Source organism: Narcine bancroftii, chromosome 3 (genome assembly GCF_036971445.1).
Source record: "Narcine bancroftii isolate sNarBan1 chromosome 3, sNarBan1.hap1, whole genome shotgun sequence".
Lineage (NCBI taxonomy): Eukaryota > Metazoa > Chordata > Chondrichthyes > Torpediniformes > Narcinidae > Narcine > Narcine bancroftii.
The window spans coordinates 26,958,944-26,977,704 of record NC_091471.1 but is presented as its reverse complement, the minus strand read 5'-3'; the positions used below and the strand labels follow the sequence as shown (position 1 = coordinate 26,977,704).

The following is an 18,761-nucleotide window of genomic DNA, read 5'->3' as shown; positions in this document are numbered from 1 at the left end:
CTTAGACCTTTGGTAGTGGTGGTGGTGGTGAAGTATTCTACAGATCTTTGGTGGTCGAGGAGTATTTTAGGATTAGGGTAATAAAGGGAGATTCAAGAGTTTGATAGGTATTGGAAGGAAATATTCTTGAACCAAGCGGCACAGACTTCAGGCTTTTGAACCTTTATCCCCACACAAGGACTTGGCTTGTGATGGGGGGGAGGTGGTGGTGGTCGACCTTTATGAAATTGGCTGCCTTCTAAAGCTAAAGAAGGTACGAGAAAACTATGGCAAGCAGGGTGAAAACTAATCCAAAAGAGTTCTACAAATATGTTAATGATAAGAGGAAAGCTAGAGACAAAATTGGTCCCTTAGAAAATCAGAGCGGAAAACTGTGTGTGGAGCCTAGAGAAATGGGGGAGATATTGAACAGTTTCTTTTCTTCGGTATTCACTAAGGAGAAGGATATTGGGAGATGTGAGATAAAAAAAGCAAATTGGGTAAATATGGGGAATATAGAGATTACAAAAGGTGTAGTTTTAAGGCTTTTGAAGAATATAAAGGTGGATAAGTCTCCGGGACCAGACGGGATCTTCCCCAGGACATTGAGAGAAGTGAAGGAGGAAATAGCAGAGGCTCTGGCGGTAATTTTCCAAATGTCATTAGATATGGGGATAGTGCCGGAGGATTGGCGTATTGTGCATGTGGTTCCGTTATTTAAAAAGGTTTCAAGGAGGAAGCCTGGCAACTATCGGCCTGTAAGTTTGACGTCTGTGGTAGGTAAATTAATGGAGAAAATTCTTAGAGATAGTACTTATAAACATCTGGATAGACAGGGTCTGATCAGGAGCACTCAACATGGATTTGTGGGAGGAAGGTCATGTTTGACCAATCTGATTGAATTTTTTGAAGAGGTGACTAAGAATGTGGATGAGGGTAGCGCAGTAGATGTTGTCTATATGGACTTCAGTAAGGCCTTCGATAAGGTACCACATGGAAGGTTAGTTAGGAAGGTGCAGTCTTTAGGTATAAATTTTAAGATAGTCAAATGGATTGAACATTGGCTGAAAGGGAGAGGCCAGAGAGTGGTAGTGGATAATTGTCTGTCAGGTTGGAGGCCGGTGACCAGTGGTGTGCCTCAAGGATCTGTACTGGGCCCATTGTTGTTCGTTATATACATTAATGATCTAGATGATGGGGTGGTGAATTGGATTAGTAAATATGCAGACGATACTAAGATAGGTGGAATAGTGGATAATGAAGAAGGTTTTCAAGGATTGCAGAGGGATTTGGGCTGCTTAGAAAAGTGGGCTGAAAAATGGCAGATGGAATTTAATGCTAATAAGTGTGAGGTGCTTCATTTTGGTAAGAAGAATCAGAATAGGACATACGTGGTAAATGGGAGAGCATTGAGGAATACAGAAGAGCAGAAAGATTTAGGAGTAACGGTACATCGTTCCCTGAAGGTAGAAACTCACGTGAATAGGGTGGTGAAGAAGGCTTTTAGTATGCTGGCCTTTATCAATCATTGCATGGAATATAGGAGTTGGGAGGTGAAGTTGAGATTGTATAAGACGTTGGTGCGGCCTAATTTGGAGTTCTGTGTGCAGTTCTGGTCGCCTAATTATAGGAAGGATATAAACAGAGTGGAGAGAGTGCAGAGAAGGTTTACCAGAATGTTACCTGGGTTTAAGCATCTAGAGTATAGGGAGAGATTGGACAGATTAGGTCTTTATTCTTTGGAGCGTAGAAGGTTGAGAGGGGATTTGATAGAAGTATTTAAGATTATGAAAGCGATAGACAGAGTGGATGTGGATAGACTATTTCCGTTAAGAGGGGGAAAGATTAAAACAAGAGGACATGAGTTAAGAATTAAGGGGCAGAGGTTTAGAGGTAACATGAGGGGGAACTTCTTTACTCAGAGAGTGGTAGCCGTGTGGAATGATCTTCCGGGAGAAATAGTGGCGGCGGAGTCAATTGTATTATTTAAGAAAAGGTTGGACAGGTATATGGATGAGAAGAAGATGGAGGGTTATGGGCATTGTGCAGGGAGGTGGGACTAGAAAGGGGTGTTTGGTTCGGTGCAGACTAGAAGGGCCTAATGGCCTGTTTCCGTGCTGTAATTGTTATGTTATGTTATGTTCTTGAGGCAAGACCTTCAACAGATCGGAGGTCAGAACCTGAGATGGATCTGGCTATGTTTGCAACCTTTTGCAGCTTCTGCATTACTGGCCACTTGAAGTACCAAACCAGGCTGTGATGCAACCAGTCAGTATACTTCCCGCAGTTCAGCTGCAGAAGATTGATAGAGTGATCGGCCACATGCCAAATCTCCTCAGCCTTCTTCATAGTTTCAAATTAATTTTCTCAGATGGTCTATATCATATGAGCAGAGTTTGAATACACTGAGCCTGTATTCTCTAGTTTAAAATGGAAAGATAACGAAGGCTCCACAGAGTTGTGTTGAGGACTGAGATGAGGAGAAATTTCTTCAGGCAGATGGTGGTGTCGAGATTTTTTTGCCCAAGGGTGCCTCTATCAGTGTGTGTATTCTGAGCCAAGATAACTGGGTTTCTGGATATGGGTATGATCAGCCACGGACACACAGTAGAATTAGATCAGCCCTGACTTTGCTGAATGGTGGAGTAGTCTGAAGAGGCTGAATGGCCTGCCCCTCCTGTTTCTTTTGTAGATAATGGCAATACCATTTCCAGCTGGTGTAGCAATCTTTGGAAAATTCCAAGGCAGAATTCCCATAGCATGGGATTTATCTGGCGCATATATGCTCTGAAACTACATTTAACCCTTTTCCTCTTGATATGCAAAACATGTGCCACATACTGTACATTGAACAAAGAGATGCTGGACAGTCTCAGTAGGTCATGGAGCATCCAGGAAAAGAAATGGTCAGTCAACATTTCATATCTGAATAAGGAACCTGATGCAAAACGTTGACTTACCATTTCTCTCCATAGGGCTGTCTGACACATTAAGTATATCCAGCTTCTCTTTGTTCTCTCAAGATTTCTGGTGTTTGTAAAAAATGTTTCTCATGTACTACAAGTAACTTTAATGCCCACTTGGATGTACTCCCCTCAAAAATTCATATTGGCAAAAACCAGTTCAAAGCATTACTGTTGTTTTTACATCCAAAAACATGCTAAAACAAAACCCATGTGGTTTCCATCAAAGAGATCAGAATTATCTGCATTACTGCATTGCCCATTGAGGGTTGATGTGCACTTAAAGAGCTCAGGGACAGCACATAAGGGTGAGGGAAAATGCTGGGGGGAGAGAAGAAGAGGCATCCTCCAGTCCATCTGGCACATTCATCTCCCTGATCCCATGTGATCCTCTGATCTCATTGCTGCGTGACCCCTAAGGAGGGCAAGATACAGACTGATCACAACATATAACTCATGATAAGTGAAGGGAGCGCCACTGATTAATTTTTCAAAGGGTGCGGAGATGAGCAGACAGGCCTAGGTCTATAGCACTGGCATTTTAGTCCCAACCCTCTCCGTTGCGCTCCTAATTATTATGTGAATGACTAGTCAAGGTCGCAGCATGCCTCCAAAAACTCCCATTTCTGCCAACAGGGGAAGAAATACGTACAAAGTAACTAATGTGGTTATTAGGTGCATAATAAATGTCAGTTTAAGACATTGGCAGTGCTAGGATGAGTTACAGAGAATTGCCTGCAACGGTTTCCTGACATGATTTTAGCTAAAAGAGATGGCTGGTGATTTTAACTCAAAATGTGTGCAAATGCTGTGCACACACTCTTGTCCACCTCTGGCAGCTAACTGGGAAAGCACCCTGCCTTTATTGAGGAAAGTTGTTGCAACTTTGTGCAAGTGTTCCATTTGCTGTCTTTCATTGGTACTTCTTTCTTTTAAAAAAAAGTGTCCGTGGATGAACATTCTTTCATTTGATGTCGTGATACAGCAAGGTAACAGGCCCTTCCGGCCCATGAGCCTGCCCTGCACAATACATGCATGTGACCAATTAACCTTCTAACCCCGTACATCTTTACTTTGTACTCACCAGGCTTACTGCTGGGTGCACCCAATAGACAAAGTGTAAAGCCTGAATCAATTTTATTCCATGCTCTTTTCATTTGTTGGTAAGGCTTGACCACCAGGTTCAGGAACAGCTGCTACCCCTCCACCATCAGAATCCTCATCAACAAGCTCAAAGATTCATTTAAGGACTTTTACTTTTGCACTTTATTGATTTTTTTTCTCTCTGTATTGCAGTTTGTTTAAATGTCTTTATTTGTTGACATGTGTACATTGAGTACAGTTTTTTTTCAATAAGTGATCATTCTGCCTCAGCAGAGAAAAAAGAATCTCAGGGTTGGATTTGATGTCTTGTCAATGAATCTGAAATAATCTAATCCTGGAACTCCCTCTTTAGGAACACTCTGGGAGCATTTTTGCCAGAAGGACCACAGAGATGGGGTTGGCTGTGCTGGGATTTATTTTAGCCCTGATGTACTGCAATCTTGAGTGGCAGTTAATGGTCATGACTAAACATCTCACGTGGAGCCTTAATATTTCACACTCAGCAGTTCTGACATCATCCGTAGAGAGAGGGAGGGTTGGATTTTAAGTGCCAGCCTTTCATCCCAATGTTCTGGACGCTCAGCGAGTGCCGGGGATCGGCAGCCCGCATCTCATAGCTCCCACTGCAGATTGACAATTTGCTCCTGTCACTCGGAAGAATACCCCCCACCACCACCGCTGGAAACATTCAGGGTTCGCATCCACCCAAGCTTCCACTCAACAATAAATCCGTGTTGGTGTCCAACCTGATTAAATGCGCAGATTCTCCTTCCCAATGTTTGCAATCATTAAAAACGTGCTGGAGTTTGGTGGGTGGGGAGGGGGCGTCTCTTTAAAGACAAAGAGAAAAGCTGCGGTCAGGAAGAACGCCCGGAGCCTTGGGGAATAGGAGGGAACCTACAGGAGGTTAAAATAGGGTCCGATGTTCTGTGCTTTCACCCGATGAACGTCCCTTCCCAACCTCAGTCACAACAGCTTGCCGTGGTGAGCCAGGATCGCCGAGCCTGGGAGAGACACGATCGGCCCCCTCAAGTGGGGGTGGGAAGCCGGCTGCGCCCCGGGACCCCCCCCCCCCCCCAGAGCCCGAGCCTGAACACATCAACACCTGAAAGCAGCCAGGCTTCCCCGACTGGGGGGAATCGACCTGGCAAGTTGCAACATTCCCTCCCTTCTCCCCGGCTCCTGTTTCTTTCTTGCACCTGGTCACCTGCTCGCTCGGTGACAACCTGGCGCACCCGGATCCTCCTTGGACACACAAAGGGCGACACGACACCTTCCATTGCGAGGGGTTGCTTTTCGGTGAGAATTGGTACTTCGAGACAGACTGTGTGTGGCCCAATGCAATCCGGCTGCAATCCTTTCTAGCTTCAGACTCGAGAGAGGGGAGCGAAATAAACGCCAGTATTGGCCAGACAATAAAACAGCGGAAAGCCTGCAATACTCACACGACTAATCTAGAGATGATCCATGAGACCATGGCGCTTGCAAGGGCTTGTTTGTCTGCAACCCAGGGAGGAGTTTCCTCTCTAATGGTTCAAGGGCTCGACCATCGCACTGCTTCGTCACCGCAGCCGACAAGGGGACAAGAGCGAGGCCACGGCTATTCTTTCACGACGTCTTCCCACGCACGGCAGCGGGGAGTGCGTGAGAGCTCTCCCCTCCAGCACAACCTCCCTCGCCACCGGCCTCCTCTTGCCCCGAAGGACAGCCCTTATAAGGCGAACTGTCACGACTGAATCCACGAGTACCCGGGGTTCAATTTTGGGCTTTGTCCTGGCTCCTTCTGGGTGATCCAGAGCAACTCTGATACCAGCATAAATACGATGGGCCAAATAGACCCTCTGGGGATGGTAACTCCTAGATGCTGCCCGACAACTCTGACGCCAGCCTCAGTACGATGGGCCAAATGGACTAGATCATTCTAGGGTGCAAGTTGTTTTGAACGTCTCAGTTAAAACTAAAACAGCATTATTGACGCACATTCATCTATAGGGAATGTTTTGGAGACACAAGGCAAGGAGCAGTGTTATTTGAAAGCTAAACTTTAAGTTCAAGTTTATCGTCACCTGTATCAAGATGCAATGGCAGATGTTGTTTTACGAGCAGATCAGTAGTCATCTTCTCCCTTGTACAAGCAAGGCTGTATAAAAGTGTAGAGTTACAGAGAGATCTCAGTTGGTATGGAGGAAAAGCTACCTAATTTGACTATTTGGTAGTTCATTCAGGGGACTGGCAGAGGAAGGAAAGAAACTCTTGTTGAATTTGGTGTTGAACCTGCTGGAGTGTGATCTCATACTTGTGAACCAACTTCCTGATGGTCAAGAAAGTGTGGCTAGGGTGGGATGTGTCTTTTAGCTGCTTTTCCAAGGCAGTGGGGGCGATAGATGGAGGGGATGGGGTCGATGGTGGTCTGAGCCACATTTACAACCCTCTGCATGTTTCTTGTGGTCTTAGGCAAAGCCGTTCCTGCACAAAATATAAAAACAGAAAGCAAAAAATTTTATAAATCGATAAAATGGAAGAGGCTGGCCAGAGTTAACATAGGACCCTTGGAGGATGAGAAAGGAAAACTGGTAGCAAAAAATGAGGAAATGGCCGAGGCATTGAACAAATATTTTGTGTCAGTCTTCGTGGTGGAAGACATGTCCAGCATGCCCAAGTGCGGAGTTAAGGATGCCAATGTTGGGGAGGGCCTTGATAAAATAGTTGTTACAAAGGAAGTAGTGATGGAGAAACTAATGGGACTAAAGCCAGACAAATCATCTGGTCCTGATGATATGCATCCAAAGGTTCTGAAGGAAATGGCAGAAGTTATAGTTGATGCTTTGGTGGTCATATACCAAAATTCCTTGGATTCTGGGCAGGTCCCGGCAGACTGGAAGACAGCAAATGTCACGTCACTTTTTAAGAAGGGATGTAGGCAGAAGACTGGAAATTATCGGCCAATTAGCTTGATGTCTGTAGTTGGAAAAATGCTTGAAGCCGTCATTAAAGATGAAATAGTGAAACGTTTGGAACGTAAGGGTTCAATCATCCAGACGCAGGATGGTTTTAGAAAGGGGAGATCTTGTTGGAAAAACTTGTTAGGATTCTTTGAGGATATAATGGGTGCGGTGGATGGAGGGGAACAGGTTGATGATGTATATTTGGATTTCCAGAAAGCGCTTGATAAGGTGCCACACAAGAGACTTCTCAGTAAGTTACAGGAAAGTGGAGTCCGGGGAAGTATATTGGCCTGGATTGAAAATTGGTTGTCTGACAGGAGGCAGAGAGTCGGAATAAATGGGAGTTTTTCAGGTTGGTAGAGAGTGGTAAGTGGGGTGCCGCAGGGGTCAGTGTTAGGCCCACAAGTGTTCATCATTTACATTGATGACTTGGAGGAGGGGACAAAAGGTGGTGTAGCCAAGTTTGCGGATGACACCAAATTGAGTGGAAGAGCAAATTGTAATGAGGATGTGGAGAGTCTGCAGAGGGATATAGTTAAGCTGGATGAGTGGGCAAAGGTCTGGCAGATGGAGTACATTGTAACAATGGAGTTACAATGGAGTACAAGGAATTCAATTCCTTTGGCAAGAAAAATAAAGAGCTGAATATTATTTAAAGGGTGAAAAACTACAGCATGCTGTTGTGCCCAGGGAATTGGGAGTGCTTGTGCATGAATCGCAAAAAGTTAGGTTGCAGGTGCAGCAGGTTATTAAGAAGGCAAATGGAATGTTGGCCTTCATCGCTAGAGGAATTGAATTCAGGAGTAGGGAGGTAACGTTGCAACTGTATAAGGTACTGATGAGACCGCACCTGGAGTACTGTGTCCAGTTCTGGTCTCCATATTTGAGGAAGGATATACTGGCTTTGGAGATGGTCCAGAGGAGGTTTACTAGGTTGATCCCTGGGATGAAGGGGTTGACGTGATGAAAGATTAAATCATCTAGGATTGTATTCGCTCGAGTTCAGAAGAATGAGAGGAGATCTTATAGAAACATATAGGATTATGAAGTGTATGGATAGGATAGATGTAGGAAGGTTTTTTGAGCTGGCCGGGGAAACTAAAACGAGAGGACACAGTCTCAAGATTCAGGGGAGTAGATTTAGGACCGAAATGAGGTAAAATATTTTTTCCCAGAGAGTAGTGAATGTTTAGAATTCTCTATCCAGAGAAGTGGTTGAGGCTGCTTCATTAAACATATTTAAAATTCAGTTAGATAAATCTTTACATGATAGAGGAATTAGGGGATATGGGGAGAAGGCAGGTAGGTGGAGTTAGGTCATAAATTAGATCAGCCATGATCGTATTGAATGGCGGAGCAGGCTCGATGGGCCATTTGTGGCCTACTCCTGTTCCTACTTCCTATGTTCCTATGTTCACATAGTGATGCACCCTGAAGTTGTTAAGGGATGCTGGTGACATGCTGAATTTCCTCAGGCTTTTGAGGAAGCAGAGGTGCTGGTGCAGTTTATTAATCATTGCATTGATGTGGATGAACCAGGACAAGTCACTGGAGATGTTTGCCCCAAGGAACTTAAAGCTGTTCTACTATCTGCACCTCAGCAATGTTGATGTGGACAGGAGTGAGCTCAAGCCCGAAACGTCAGTTATGTACTTTTACTGTTGCTATATAAAGGACACTGTTTGACCTGCTACGTTTCCACAGCATTGTGTATTTTTAACTATAACCACCGCTTGGTTCTTGCTGACACTGAGGGAGGGGTTGTTTTCCCAGCACCAAACCTCGTCCCTCCATCTTTCTTCTGTACTCTAGAAACAGTGATGAAAATTATCAGAGATCATAAAAATTCATATAAATACAATGTACAAATGCACTGAAATCTTGTTTGCTGCAGTTCGACAAAATGCACCTTCACTATAGAAATTAAATGACCATATCAGAGAGAGAGAGAGAGAAGGATTGGGTCTCCTTACTCAGGCCTTGTTTGGGCACTGTGGGCTATTTCCAAACATCAGCACTCAGATATTCTAAAAACATAAGGAAGGGTTAATTATTATACTGACACTATTAGAAAAGGCTATCTGATTAAATATAATTGTGCCATAATCATGGTTGATTCACCAAATTACATTTAAATCCATATCAATAAATAAGATGATTCATCAGCTAACTTTCCAATCACAGCCCCGCTGCTTCTTTCTTTCCTTTGCTTCTTCATTAAATTGCCACTTTCTGGCTGGAGTCATCGCGCTCATTTCATCTACACTCCCAGAGGCTGTAATCAAACCTTCTCCGTCATATCGTAGTAAACTCACTTCATCTTAGTCCCTGGTGTAGATGCCCTGACAACCCTATGTCCACTCTGCCAGCTGTGCCCACAAATGGAATCTCATGATGTCACAGCAGCTGATATCTTTTCGAAAATAGAAGTGCTCCCACCGCACGGAGAGTTAATTAACACCTGTAGAGCAGCAAGACAGGTGCAAAGCAGTGTTTATCTTCTTCTCCCAGGCACCGAAGTAGAGTTTCATGGTTCTTGCACATCGGGAATGCACTTTGCAGCTTTCAATTGACATCTGCTGGAGTTTAAAAGAGTGAAAGGTGACCCAATTGAACCATATCGGATCCTAAGGTGTCTGGACAGGGTAGATGCTGGAAAGGTCTTTCCTCTTGCACAGGAATCTAGAACAGTCACTTCCTTAAAAATAAAAATAGAGTTGAGCAGAATGTTATCTTTCAGAAAGTTGTGAGCCTTTGGTATGCTCTTCCTTGTAGAGAGATGTAAGCAAAGCCTTTGAGTATTTTTAACACAAAGTTACATAAATATTTGATGTGCAAGGAGGTGAAAGATTACAGCAGTAAATCACAAAAAACTGTAGACCCCGTGGATGAAGTAAAAAGCACAAAACGCTGGAGAAACTCAGCAGGTTAAACAGTGTCCACTATGTAGCAAAGGTAAAGATACAGAACCGACGTTTCGGGCTTGAGCCCTTCATCAGAGTATGAGAAAATGCCGGCAGGTGTCCAAACAAAAGAGTGGGGGGAGGGGGAGGGGGGGGTGGCAAAGGCAGGAGAAAAATGGGAGGGGACCAGCAATGAAGGGGGAGGGATGGCTGGGTGGGTGGGAGAACTGGAAAGACAGGAAAAAGGGGGAAGGGGAAGGAAAAGGTGAGCAGATTTAATGGAAAGCAGTAAAGGCAATGTTATTGCCATCTAACTGGATAGTGCTCAGACGGAAAATAAGGTGTTGTTCCTCCAATCTGCATGTGGTCAGGGTGGGATGGTATACAAGGTCATGGACAGACATACGAGTGTGTGAGTGTGACTCGCAATTGAAGTGGTTGGCCACTGGGAGGTCGCTGTTGTTGCAAATGGAGAGGAGGTGCTGAGCGAAGCGATTTCCCAGTCTGCAACCAGTCTCTCTGATGCAGAGAAAGCGACAAAGGGAGCACCAGGTGCAGTAAATCAGTCCTGAGGATATTCAAGTGAAGTGTTGCTTCACTTGAAAGGCCTGTTTGGGGTCCTGGACCATGATGAGGGAGGAGGTGTGGGCGCAAGTGTTGCACCTCCTATGGGCACAGGGGAAAGTACCAGGGGTACAATGGGTGGTGAGGAATGAGTGCACAAGGGAATCGTGGAGGGAGCAGTCCCTGCGGAAGGCCAAGAGGGGAGGAGAAGGAAAAATGTATCTAGTAGTGGGATCCTGTATTAAGTGCTGGAAATTCCGGCAGATAATTTTGTTGGATGCAGAGGCTGGTAGGGTGGTAGAGGAGGATGAGAGGAATTCTATGTTTGTTGCATCTGGGAGGGAAAAGGGAGGCAGAGCAGAGAAGCAGGAAATGGAGGAGATGCGGATGAGGGCTGAGTTGATAGTGGTGGAGGGGAAGCCATATTTGTGGAAGTAGGTAGACATTTCAGAAGATCTGTACTGGAAGACCTCATCTTGGGAACCGATGCAAAATTGAGAGAAAGGGATGGAATCCTTGCAGGAAACAAGATGTGAGGAAGTGTAGTCCAGGTAGTTGTGGGAGTTGGAGGATTTGTAGAAAGCTTGTCTCCGGAGATGGAGATGGAGACAGAGAGATCCAGAAAGGGAAGAGTGATATCAGAGATGGACCAGGTGAGTCTGAGATCAGGGTAGAAGTTGGCTGCGAAGTGAATGAAGTTGACAAGCACATTGCAGGTGCATGAGGCAGCTCCAATGTAGTCATTGATATATCAGTGGAAGAGATGAAGGGTCTTGCTTGTGCAGGCTTGCAGCATGAATTGTTCCACAAAGCACAAAACGCACAAAACAGGCAGGTGTAGCTGGGACCCATGCGGGTACCCATGGCTACTCCTTTAATTTGGAGGAAGAGGGATGAGTTGAAGAAGTTATTTAGAGTGAGGATAAGTTCTAGCAGGCGGGGGTAGAGGGTGACTGGTTGGGTTTTTGGTCCAGGAAGAAGCAAAGTGGTTTCAAACTTTTCTACGTGGGGAATTAAGGTGTAAAGGGATTGGATATCCATCGTGAGGATGAGGTGGTTCAGTTCGGGAAAATGAAGTCTTTGAGGAGATGGAGGGCATGTGAGGTGTCACAGATGTAGGTGGGGAGGGATTGGACCAGGGAAGAAAAGACAGAATCAAGGTAAGGTTAAACTACTTTGTTGGGGCAAACTAGATTTCAGCAGGTGGCCAGGAATGCAGAACTGAGATCAGTCACCCTCATCCTATTAAATGGTGATGCTGGCTTGAAGGGTTGATGGCCTACTGATACTTTTAAATCACATGTTGATAGAGAGCATTATCTTCTTCACGATGATAGTGAGTTTATTGTCATATACATTTTACAATATACCGCATATTTCGGCATAAAAGACAACCCTTGAAGCACCCAAAGAATATGCCAAAATCAAGGCTCGTCTTATAGATCAGATACAAAAATGTGACCTTAAAATTCTACTCAAAATATCACTTGATCGGTTCCATGATCCACTCAGACCCCACCCGAAAACGAATTTTTAAGCTACCGGTGTATTAGAATTTTTTATTGTAAAAGAACGCATCTAAAATCCTTCAAAATCACCATCACCCATCATCGTCTGAGGTGAAGAATTTGACGAGCACATCCGGAGTCTCACTGTTTACATTTGGGTCCCAGTCTGAGTCTGATGAGTCGGCTTCCACTTCGTCGTCAGTGTCCCACAATAAGTCATCCTCGGTACCAACCATTGTACTAGAGATACCGCACTTTTTGAAAGATTTTATTACAGTCTCTACTCTTACTTTATCCCATGCTTTGAGCACAAAATCAAGTGAAATACCACACATTTCCCCGCCTTTTGTAAAGGATTTTTCAGCACCTGTCAACCAATTATTCCATTCTTCACACACATGATCTTTAAATGGCTGTACAAGCAGACATCTAGTGATTGCAATAGAGAAGTCAAACCACCTGGTCTAACAGCAATCACAGTATTATTTTGTGCTAATCTGTTTTTAGAATTATCAGTTAAATGTGAAGCATATCCCAGACCAACAAACTCCATTCTTTGTGTAAACCCCCAGCCATCTGTTCCACACATTGTCTATTCATAGTTTTACGCCACTTTCATCCTTCCATCCTTTTTCAGGCAAATGTACAAAAGCACCTCGTGGGAATTTTAGTTTAGGTTTAATTTTTTGCTTGAAGATGGCCATGCGTTTCAACTTCGTATCATTAGCCATGCACGATAACACCACCGTAAACCTAGTCCTTTCATGGCCTGTACTTCTGGCTTGAACAATTTTAACACCTTAATGTTCCACCATTTCATTGCCTATCATGTCAAAATTCATGGGGGTTTTGTTCATGTTTCCAATATTTGACAATGGTTGCCTTTGTTCGAATAACCATTTTTCAACTCTGGCCAACAAATGATTCCTATTCTCGAAACACATTCTTTGGTATTTTTCATTCTTTCTCCATTCTCTTATCATCTCAGTTATGTCCAATGTCCTTGCAGTAGCACAGTTGGTCGATTCCTTGGCCAATTCAATGACCTTTAACTTAAAACTTGCTTTATAGTCTCTTCACTTTGTTGGAGGTTCCATGATAACACCCACCTTCTGGCCACGCCCAACAGCTCAGTCAACATGACACCAGCTCAGTCAACACACGTATTTTTTTGGGGGGGGGTGGGGTTGTCTTATACACTAAATATATGATAAAACCATGAAATTCAGGCTGAAATTGAGGACCTGTCTTAGATGGTCGTCTCAAATGCCGAAATATGTGGTACATATAAACTGAAATTCTCACTTGCTGCAACTGAACAGGTATTGTGTTAAAATAATGAAAAACATATACTTAATTGAATTAAAAAGAAGCAAAATAAATGCAAAAATCTTTGTGCATATAAAGTGACAGCAATTATGCAGACAGTCCTTTTGTGGTGTCTAATCAGTCCCTGATTAGTGTAACAAAGGGAGGTTCAAGAGCCTGATAGCTGTTGGAAAGGAAATGTCCTTGAACCTAGAGATGCCAGTCTTCAGACTTCTGTACCTTCTGCCTGAAGATAGCAGTGAGAAGAGTTTGTGACTAGGCTGATGGGGGTCCTTTATGATGTTGGCAGTGCCTCACATAGATGCATTTAATGGATGGGAGTTCAGAGCTTGTGATTGACCTGACCTTCTGGAGACCACAGCGTTCCCAGGCAGTCTGATTCCCAAACCAGGCTACGATGTAACCTGTCGGTGTACTTTCCACAGTGCACCTGTAGATGTTTATCAACGTGTCAAATCTCCTCAGACTCTTTAAGAAAATAAGAGGCATTGATGTGCCTTCACAGTTGCTCCATTGTGCTGCCTCTAGGAGAGATCTTCTGAAATATGGGCTCCCAGGAACTTGAAGGTTCTAACCTTCTCCAACTCCATCCTATCACTGTGGACAGATGTGTGGTCCCTCAGCCTTATCCTTCCTAAAATCAACATTAAGCTCCTTGCTCTTGGTGATGTTGAGAGCAAGATTAATGTTCTTGCCCCACCCAATCAGGTTCTCGATTTCCATCCTGTATTTTGACTCAGAATTCTGTTATTCGGCCAACAATGGTGGCGACGTCAACAAATTTGTCGATCAAGTTGGAGCTGAACTTGGGGAGGTGAGGCAAGATGGCTTAGGGGAGAACGTGGGAGTCTATCTCTCCTCAGCTGGAAAGTTCAGAACCCGAATTTAAAGACTTAATATATGTTTGAGAGTTTTATGAAAAGACTGTATATGATATGAGAAGGAAACTGGTTAAAAGAACTAAAATTCAACAGTCAAAAAAACTGCATTTCAATACGTTGGAAGAATCTGAAAAATCTGGCCTTACCGAAGATTTGGAGCCTCGAAGTCAGTTGGAGATGGAGCCAAAGACTCAGCAATCTATTTCAGCAAGGTTGGCTGCAGTGACGGCATCCTCTATGCGTAGAGCAACGCAAGATGGCGCCGCCGTGGCATCTTTAATGTCGCTACGGGAGGTGCGCGATGTGCGTGGGTCTGCCGTGTTGAGCATGTCGAGTAGCACGGCTGAACATGGAGCGGTTGGGGGGCATGACGTGTAGTTTTCAACTGCGTCTTTAACACAGTTTGCGAGGGACATTCCGGGGACGACCTACCAGCGCTAAGCGGTCGCTGCCGGGATGCGCACAGCGGTGCGCGTGCGTGAAACCCTTGAGAGAGTGAGGGCTGCGGGGGCTGCTGCTCAGCGTGGGGCTGAGGAATTCAGCTTGATGCTGGGTGAGAAGCAGACCTGTAGCCAACCAAGAGAGGTGCAGCAGGCTGAACTACAGGAAGAAGTGGATGAGGAGCTTGACCATTATCTGGAGGAAGAAGATAATCAACTTTTATGAGCTGCAGCCAAAGCAGAAGGTACTCCTACATCTTTAAAGTTACCTTCACCTTATAAATCTCCCAGTACTATGAGTCCTATGCCCCCTTCTATGTGATGGTAATTTTAAAAACAATAACAAAGCAGAATGTAAGTTTGATGGATTATGTTTCCACCAATTTACAAAATGTTGACCAACAGCTTTCTGACATTAGACTTAAAATCACTGACATTTCTGGTGAGATTGCTTCAATGAAGGTGAATGTTAATAAATGCTTGACAGCAGTGGATAACGTTGAAAATAAAATAAAAAATGTAGAAGATAAGAGCGGACCAAGTTGAAGGAGCGGTGGCTGGATGGCAGATTGAGAAGAAGAATCTTTTACAGAAAATGGATTCATTAGAAAATCAAAGTCGGCGAAATAATATAAAAATAGTGGGGTTGCCAGAAGGAGTAAATACTACAAAGTTTTTTGAAGAATGAATTGTTGAAATATTTGGTTCAGAATATTTTCCAAAGGGTTTGGAGATAGAGAAGGCTCACCGTTGTAAGGTAAAACATCATGAGATGGGAATGTGTAAGGAGTTACCCTGTACAGGGCTGTAACAAGATGTGAATGCATCCTTGTACTTACAAGATAAGAGAGACATTGATGGATTGAGAGGCAGGAAGCTAGCAGGGAAAGGATAGCAACAGTTTTAGTCATTGGACAAGTAATGATATGATGATGTTCTAAGCATGTATCCAAGGGTATAAAAAATCACCATTTTGCTGATAACGGCAGAATGCATTCTCCGACTAACATGGTTAGTCCGGTAATAAAGAACAAAGAACCCTGATTTCGACTCAGTCTGGTGTTTGTCTCACTCATTCATGAACAAAGCAGACCTAACACCGTGCATTAAGAAAAAAGCCATTGCCAGGGCAACCACCTCGAGCTGTCTCGGTGAGATGTTTGAGGTATCAAGACCGTGAGATGATTTTATGTGCTGTGGCTTTACAGGCTCGTTTGAATGGCCCAATTGTAATTCAGAATAGTAAAGTTTTTTTTCTGCAGATTTGAGTGAGACGGTTGTTATGAGACAGAAGGAGTTCAACACCTGCTAAAGCAGTTTTATGGAAAAAAGAGTATAAATCTACTTTTAGATATCCAGCAATTTAAAAAATTTTCTTTGGGCAGTATCAATTTCAATTGATTGAAAATCCACAGGTAGCTTTGACATTTGCTAACTCTTTACCAGATTCTAAGTTGATACAGGATTTTTCTCCGAAACCGTTGGTGGTGTTGAGCAAAGCTGGAAATGGGAAAGTTGAAAAGCAACTGGAAGTTGAACAATTGATGGATCTACAAGAAGAAATTGCGGAAGCATCTAGTACCTGAGGGGTTCCGTTGCTCTCCGGCTGGGGAGAAGATATCATCCCAGCTGAATCTGAAGTCATCAGCCACTGTTCAATCAGGCAGACGCAGCATGGTTTTAGAAAGGGAAGATCTTGTTTGACAAATTTGTTAGAATTCTTTGAGGATATAATGGGTGCGGTGGATAGAGGGGAACAGGTTGATGTCATATATTTGGATTTCCAGAAAGCGCTTGATAAGGTGCCACACAAGAGACTTCTCAGTAAGTTACAGGAAAGTGGAGTCCGGGGAAGTATATTGGCCTGGATTGAAAATTGGTTGTCTGACAGGAGGCAGAGAGTTGGGATAAATGGGAGTTTTTCAGGTTGGCAGAGAGTGGTAAGTGGGGTGCCGTAGGGGTCAGTGTTAGGCCCACAAGTGTTCATCATTTACATTGATGACTTGGAGGAGGGGACAAAATGTGGTGTAGCAAAGTTTGCGGATGACACCAAATTGAGTGGAAGAGCAAATTGTAATGAGGATGTGGAGAGTCTGCAGAGGGAAATAGTTAAGCTGGATGAGTGGGCAAAGGTCTGGCAGATGGAGTACAATGTTAGTAAGTGTGAGGTTATCCACTTTGGCAAGAAAAATAAAAGAGCTGAATATTATTTAAAGGGTGAAAAACTACAGCATGCTGTTGTGCAGAGGGACTTGGGAGTGTTTGTGCATGAATCGCAAAAAGTTAGGTTGCAGGTGCAGCAGGTTATTAAGAAGGCAAATGGAATGTTGGCCTTCATCGCTAGAGGAATTGAATTCAGGAGTAGGGAGGTAACGTTGCAAGTGTATAAGGTACTGGTGAGACCGCACCTGGAGTACTGTGTCCAGTTCTGGTCTCCATATTTGAGAAAGGTATACTGGCTTTGGAGACGGTTCAGAAGAGGTTTACTAGGTTGATCCCTGGGATGAAGGGGTTGACTTATGATGAAAGATTAAATCCTCTAGGATTGTGTTCACTCGAGTTCAGAAGAATGAGAGGAGATCTTATAGAAACATATAGGATTATGAAGTGTATGGATAGGATAGATGTAGGAAGGTTTTTTGAGCTGGCTAGGGAAACTAAAACGAGAGGACACAGTCTCAAGATTCGGGGGAGTAGATTTAGGACAGAAATGAGAAAAAATAGTTTTTCCCAGAGAGTAGTGAATGTTTGGAATTCTCTAACCAAGGCTGCTTCATTAAACATATTTAAAATTTGGTTAGATAAATTTTTACATGATGGAGGAATTGGGGGATATGGGGAGAAGGCAGGTAGGTGGAGTTAGGTCATGGATTAGATCAGCCATGATCGTATTGAATGGCGGAGCAGACTCAATGGGCCATTTTTGGCCTACTCCTGTTCCTACTTCCTATGTTGCTATGTTGGTGTTAACTGCACCCAGTTAATAAAGATATGAGTTTGCAGTTTTTTTTGGGGGGGAGGGTTTAAGGTTTTTTTTGGGGGGGTTTGTTTTTTATTGTTTGTTAAGGGTTTTTTTTTCAAGTTAATTGTGGAAGATTGGGTGCCATTATATAAGTTGTAATGAGAAGTTTAAGTTTTGCAACTTTTAATGTTAAGGGTTTAAATCATCCAATAAAGAGGAAACGTGTTTTATATTATATTAAGAAGTTAAAAGTAGATATTGCATTTTTGCAAGAAACTCATTTAACAGAAAAAGAACATCTGAAGTTGAAAAGAGATTGGGTAGCACATGTAATTTCATCTTCATTTAATTCTAAAGCTAGAGGGGTGGCGATTTTAGTTAATAAAAAATATCTTTTGCTGTAGACTCTTTTTTTGCTAATGCGGGAAGAGTGTTAATTGTTAATTGTAAGATTTTTTCTGAAAGTAGGACTTTAATATTTGAATATTTATGCACCAAATGAAGATGATGAGACATTTATTTCAGAGGCCTTTTTAAATTTGAATCAGTCAAATGGGAATGTAGGAGGAGACTTTAATTGTTGCTTGGATCCTTTGTTAGACAAATCTCCAAAAATTATTAAAAGAACTAAGAAGGCAAAAAGACTAATTGAGATGATAAAGGACTTAAATTTAGTGGAAATTTGGAGGAAATTAAATCCAACTGATAAAGATTATTCATTTTATTCAGCTCGACATAATTCGTTTTCTAGAATAGACTTATTTTTGATTTCTGCGCATTTACAAGGTAGATTTAATTTCACAGAATATAAAAGTAGATTATTGTCAGATATTTTGTTACTATTAATTTGACGTTTGGGTACTGAATTAACTGAGACAGCTTATCGATGGAGGTTTAACCATATAACCATTTACAGAGCGGAAACAGGCCATGTTGGCCTTTCGAGTCCGCACCGGTTCCCTGATTTTGTGTGCCCTCTTCAGGCATTGGTCCCGGTAGATCTTTATTCAATAACGATGAACTAATTTAATGCAGATGGAATCAGTTTAGTGACAATTTGCCAAAATTCTCTGGACAGGTCCCAATAGATTGGAAGATCCTATTCAAAATAGGATGTAGGCATGAATTGCCACTTTCAGGGAACTTTGATCCTTGCAGTAAGAACTGGATGATATTCAGTCAA

The 18,761-nt window shown here is 43.2% G+C and overlaps 1 protein-coding gene across 4 annotated transcripts in view; it reads right to left on the bottom strand.

Annotated features, from left to right (window-relative positions):
• LOC138757034 (receptor expression-enhancing protein 1-like) overlaps nt 1-5,732 on the bottom strand; it is a 177,861-nt gene extending 172,129 nt beyond the window's left edge. For all 4 annotated transcript variants that reach the window (XR_011353285.1, XR_011353286.1, XM_069923659.1 and 1 more), the window contains exon 1: nt 5,492-5,732. Coding sequence is in view for 2 of the 4 variants with exons in the window: in XM_069923659.1 (XP_069779760.1) it covers nt 5,492-5,523 (32 nt within the window). In the remaining 2 variants the exon portion in view is untranslated. The remainder of the gene's footprint in view (nt 1-5,491) is intronic.
• Between the last annotated feature and the right edge of the window lie 13,029 nt (nt 5,733-18,761).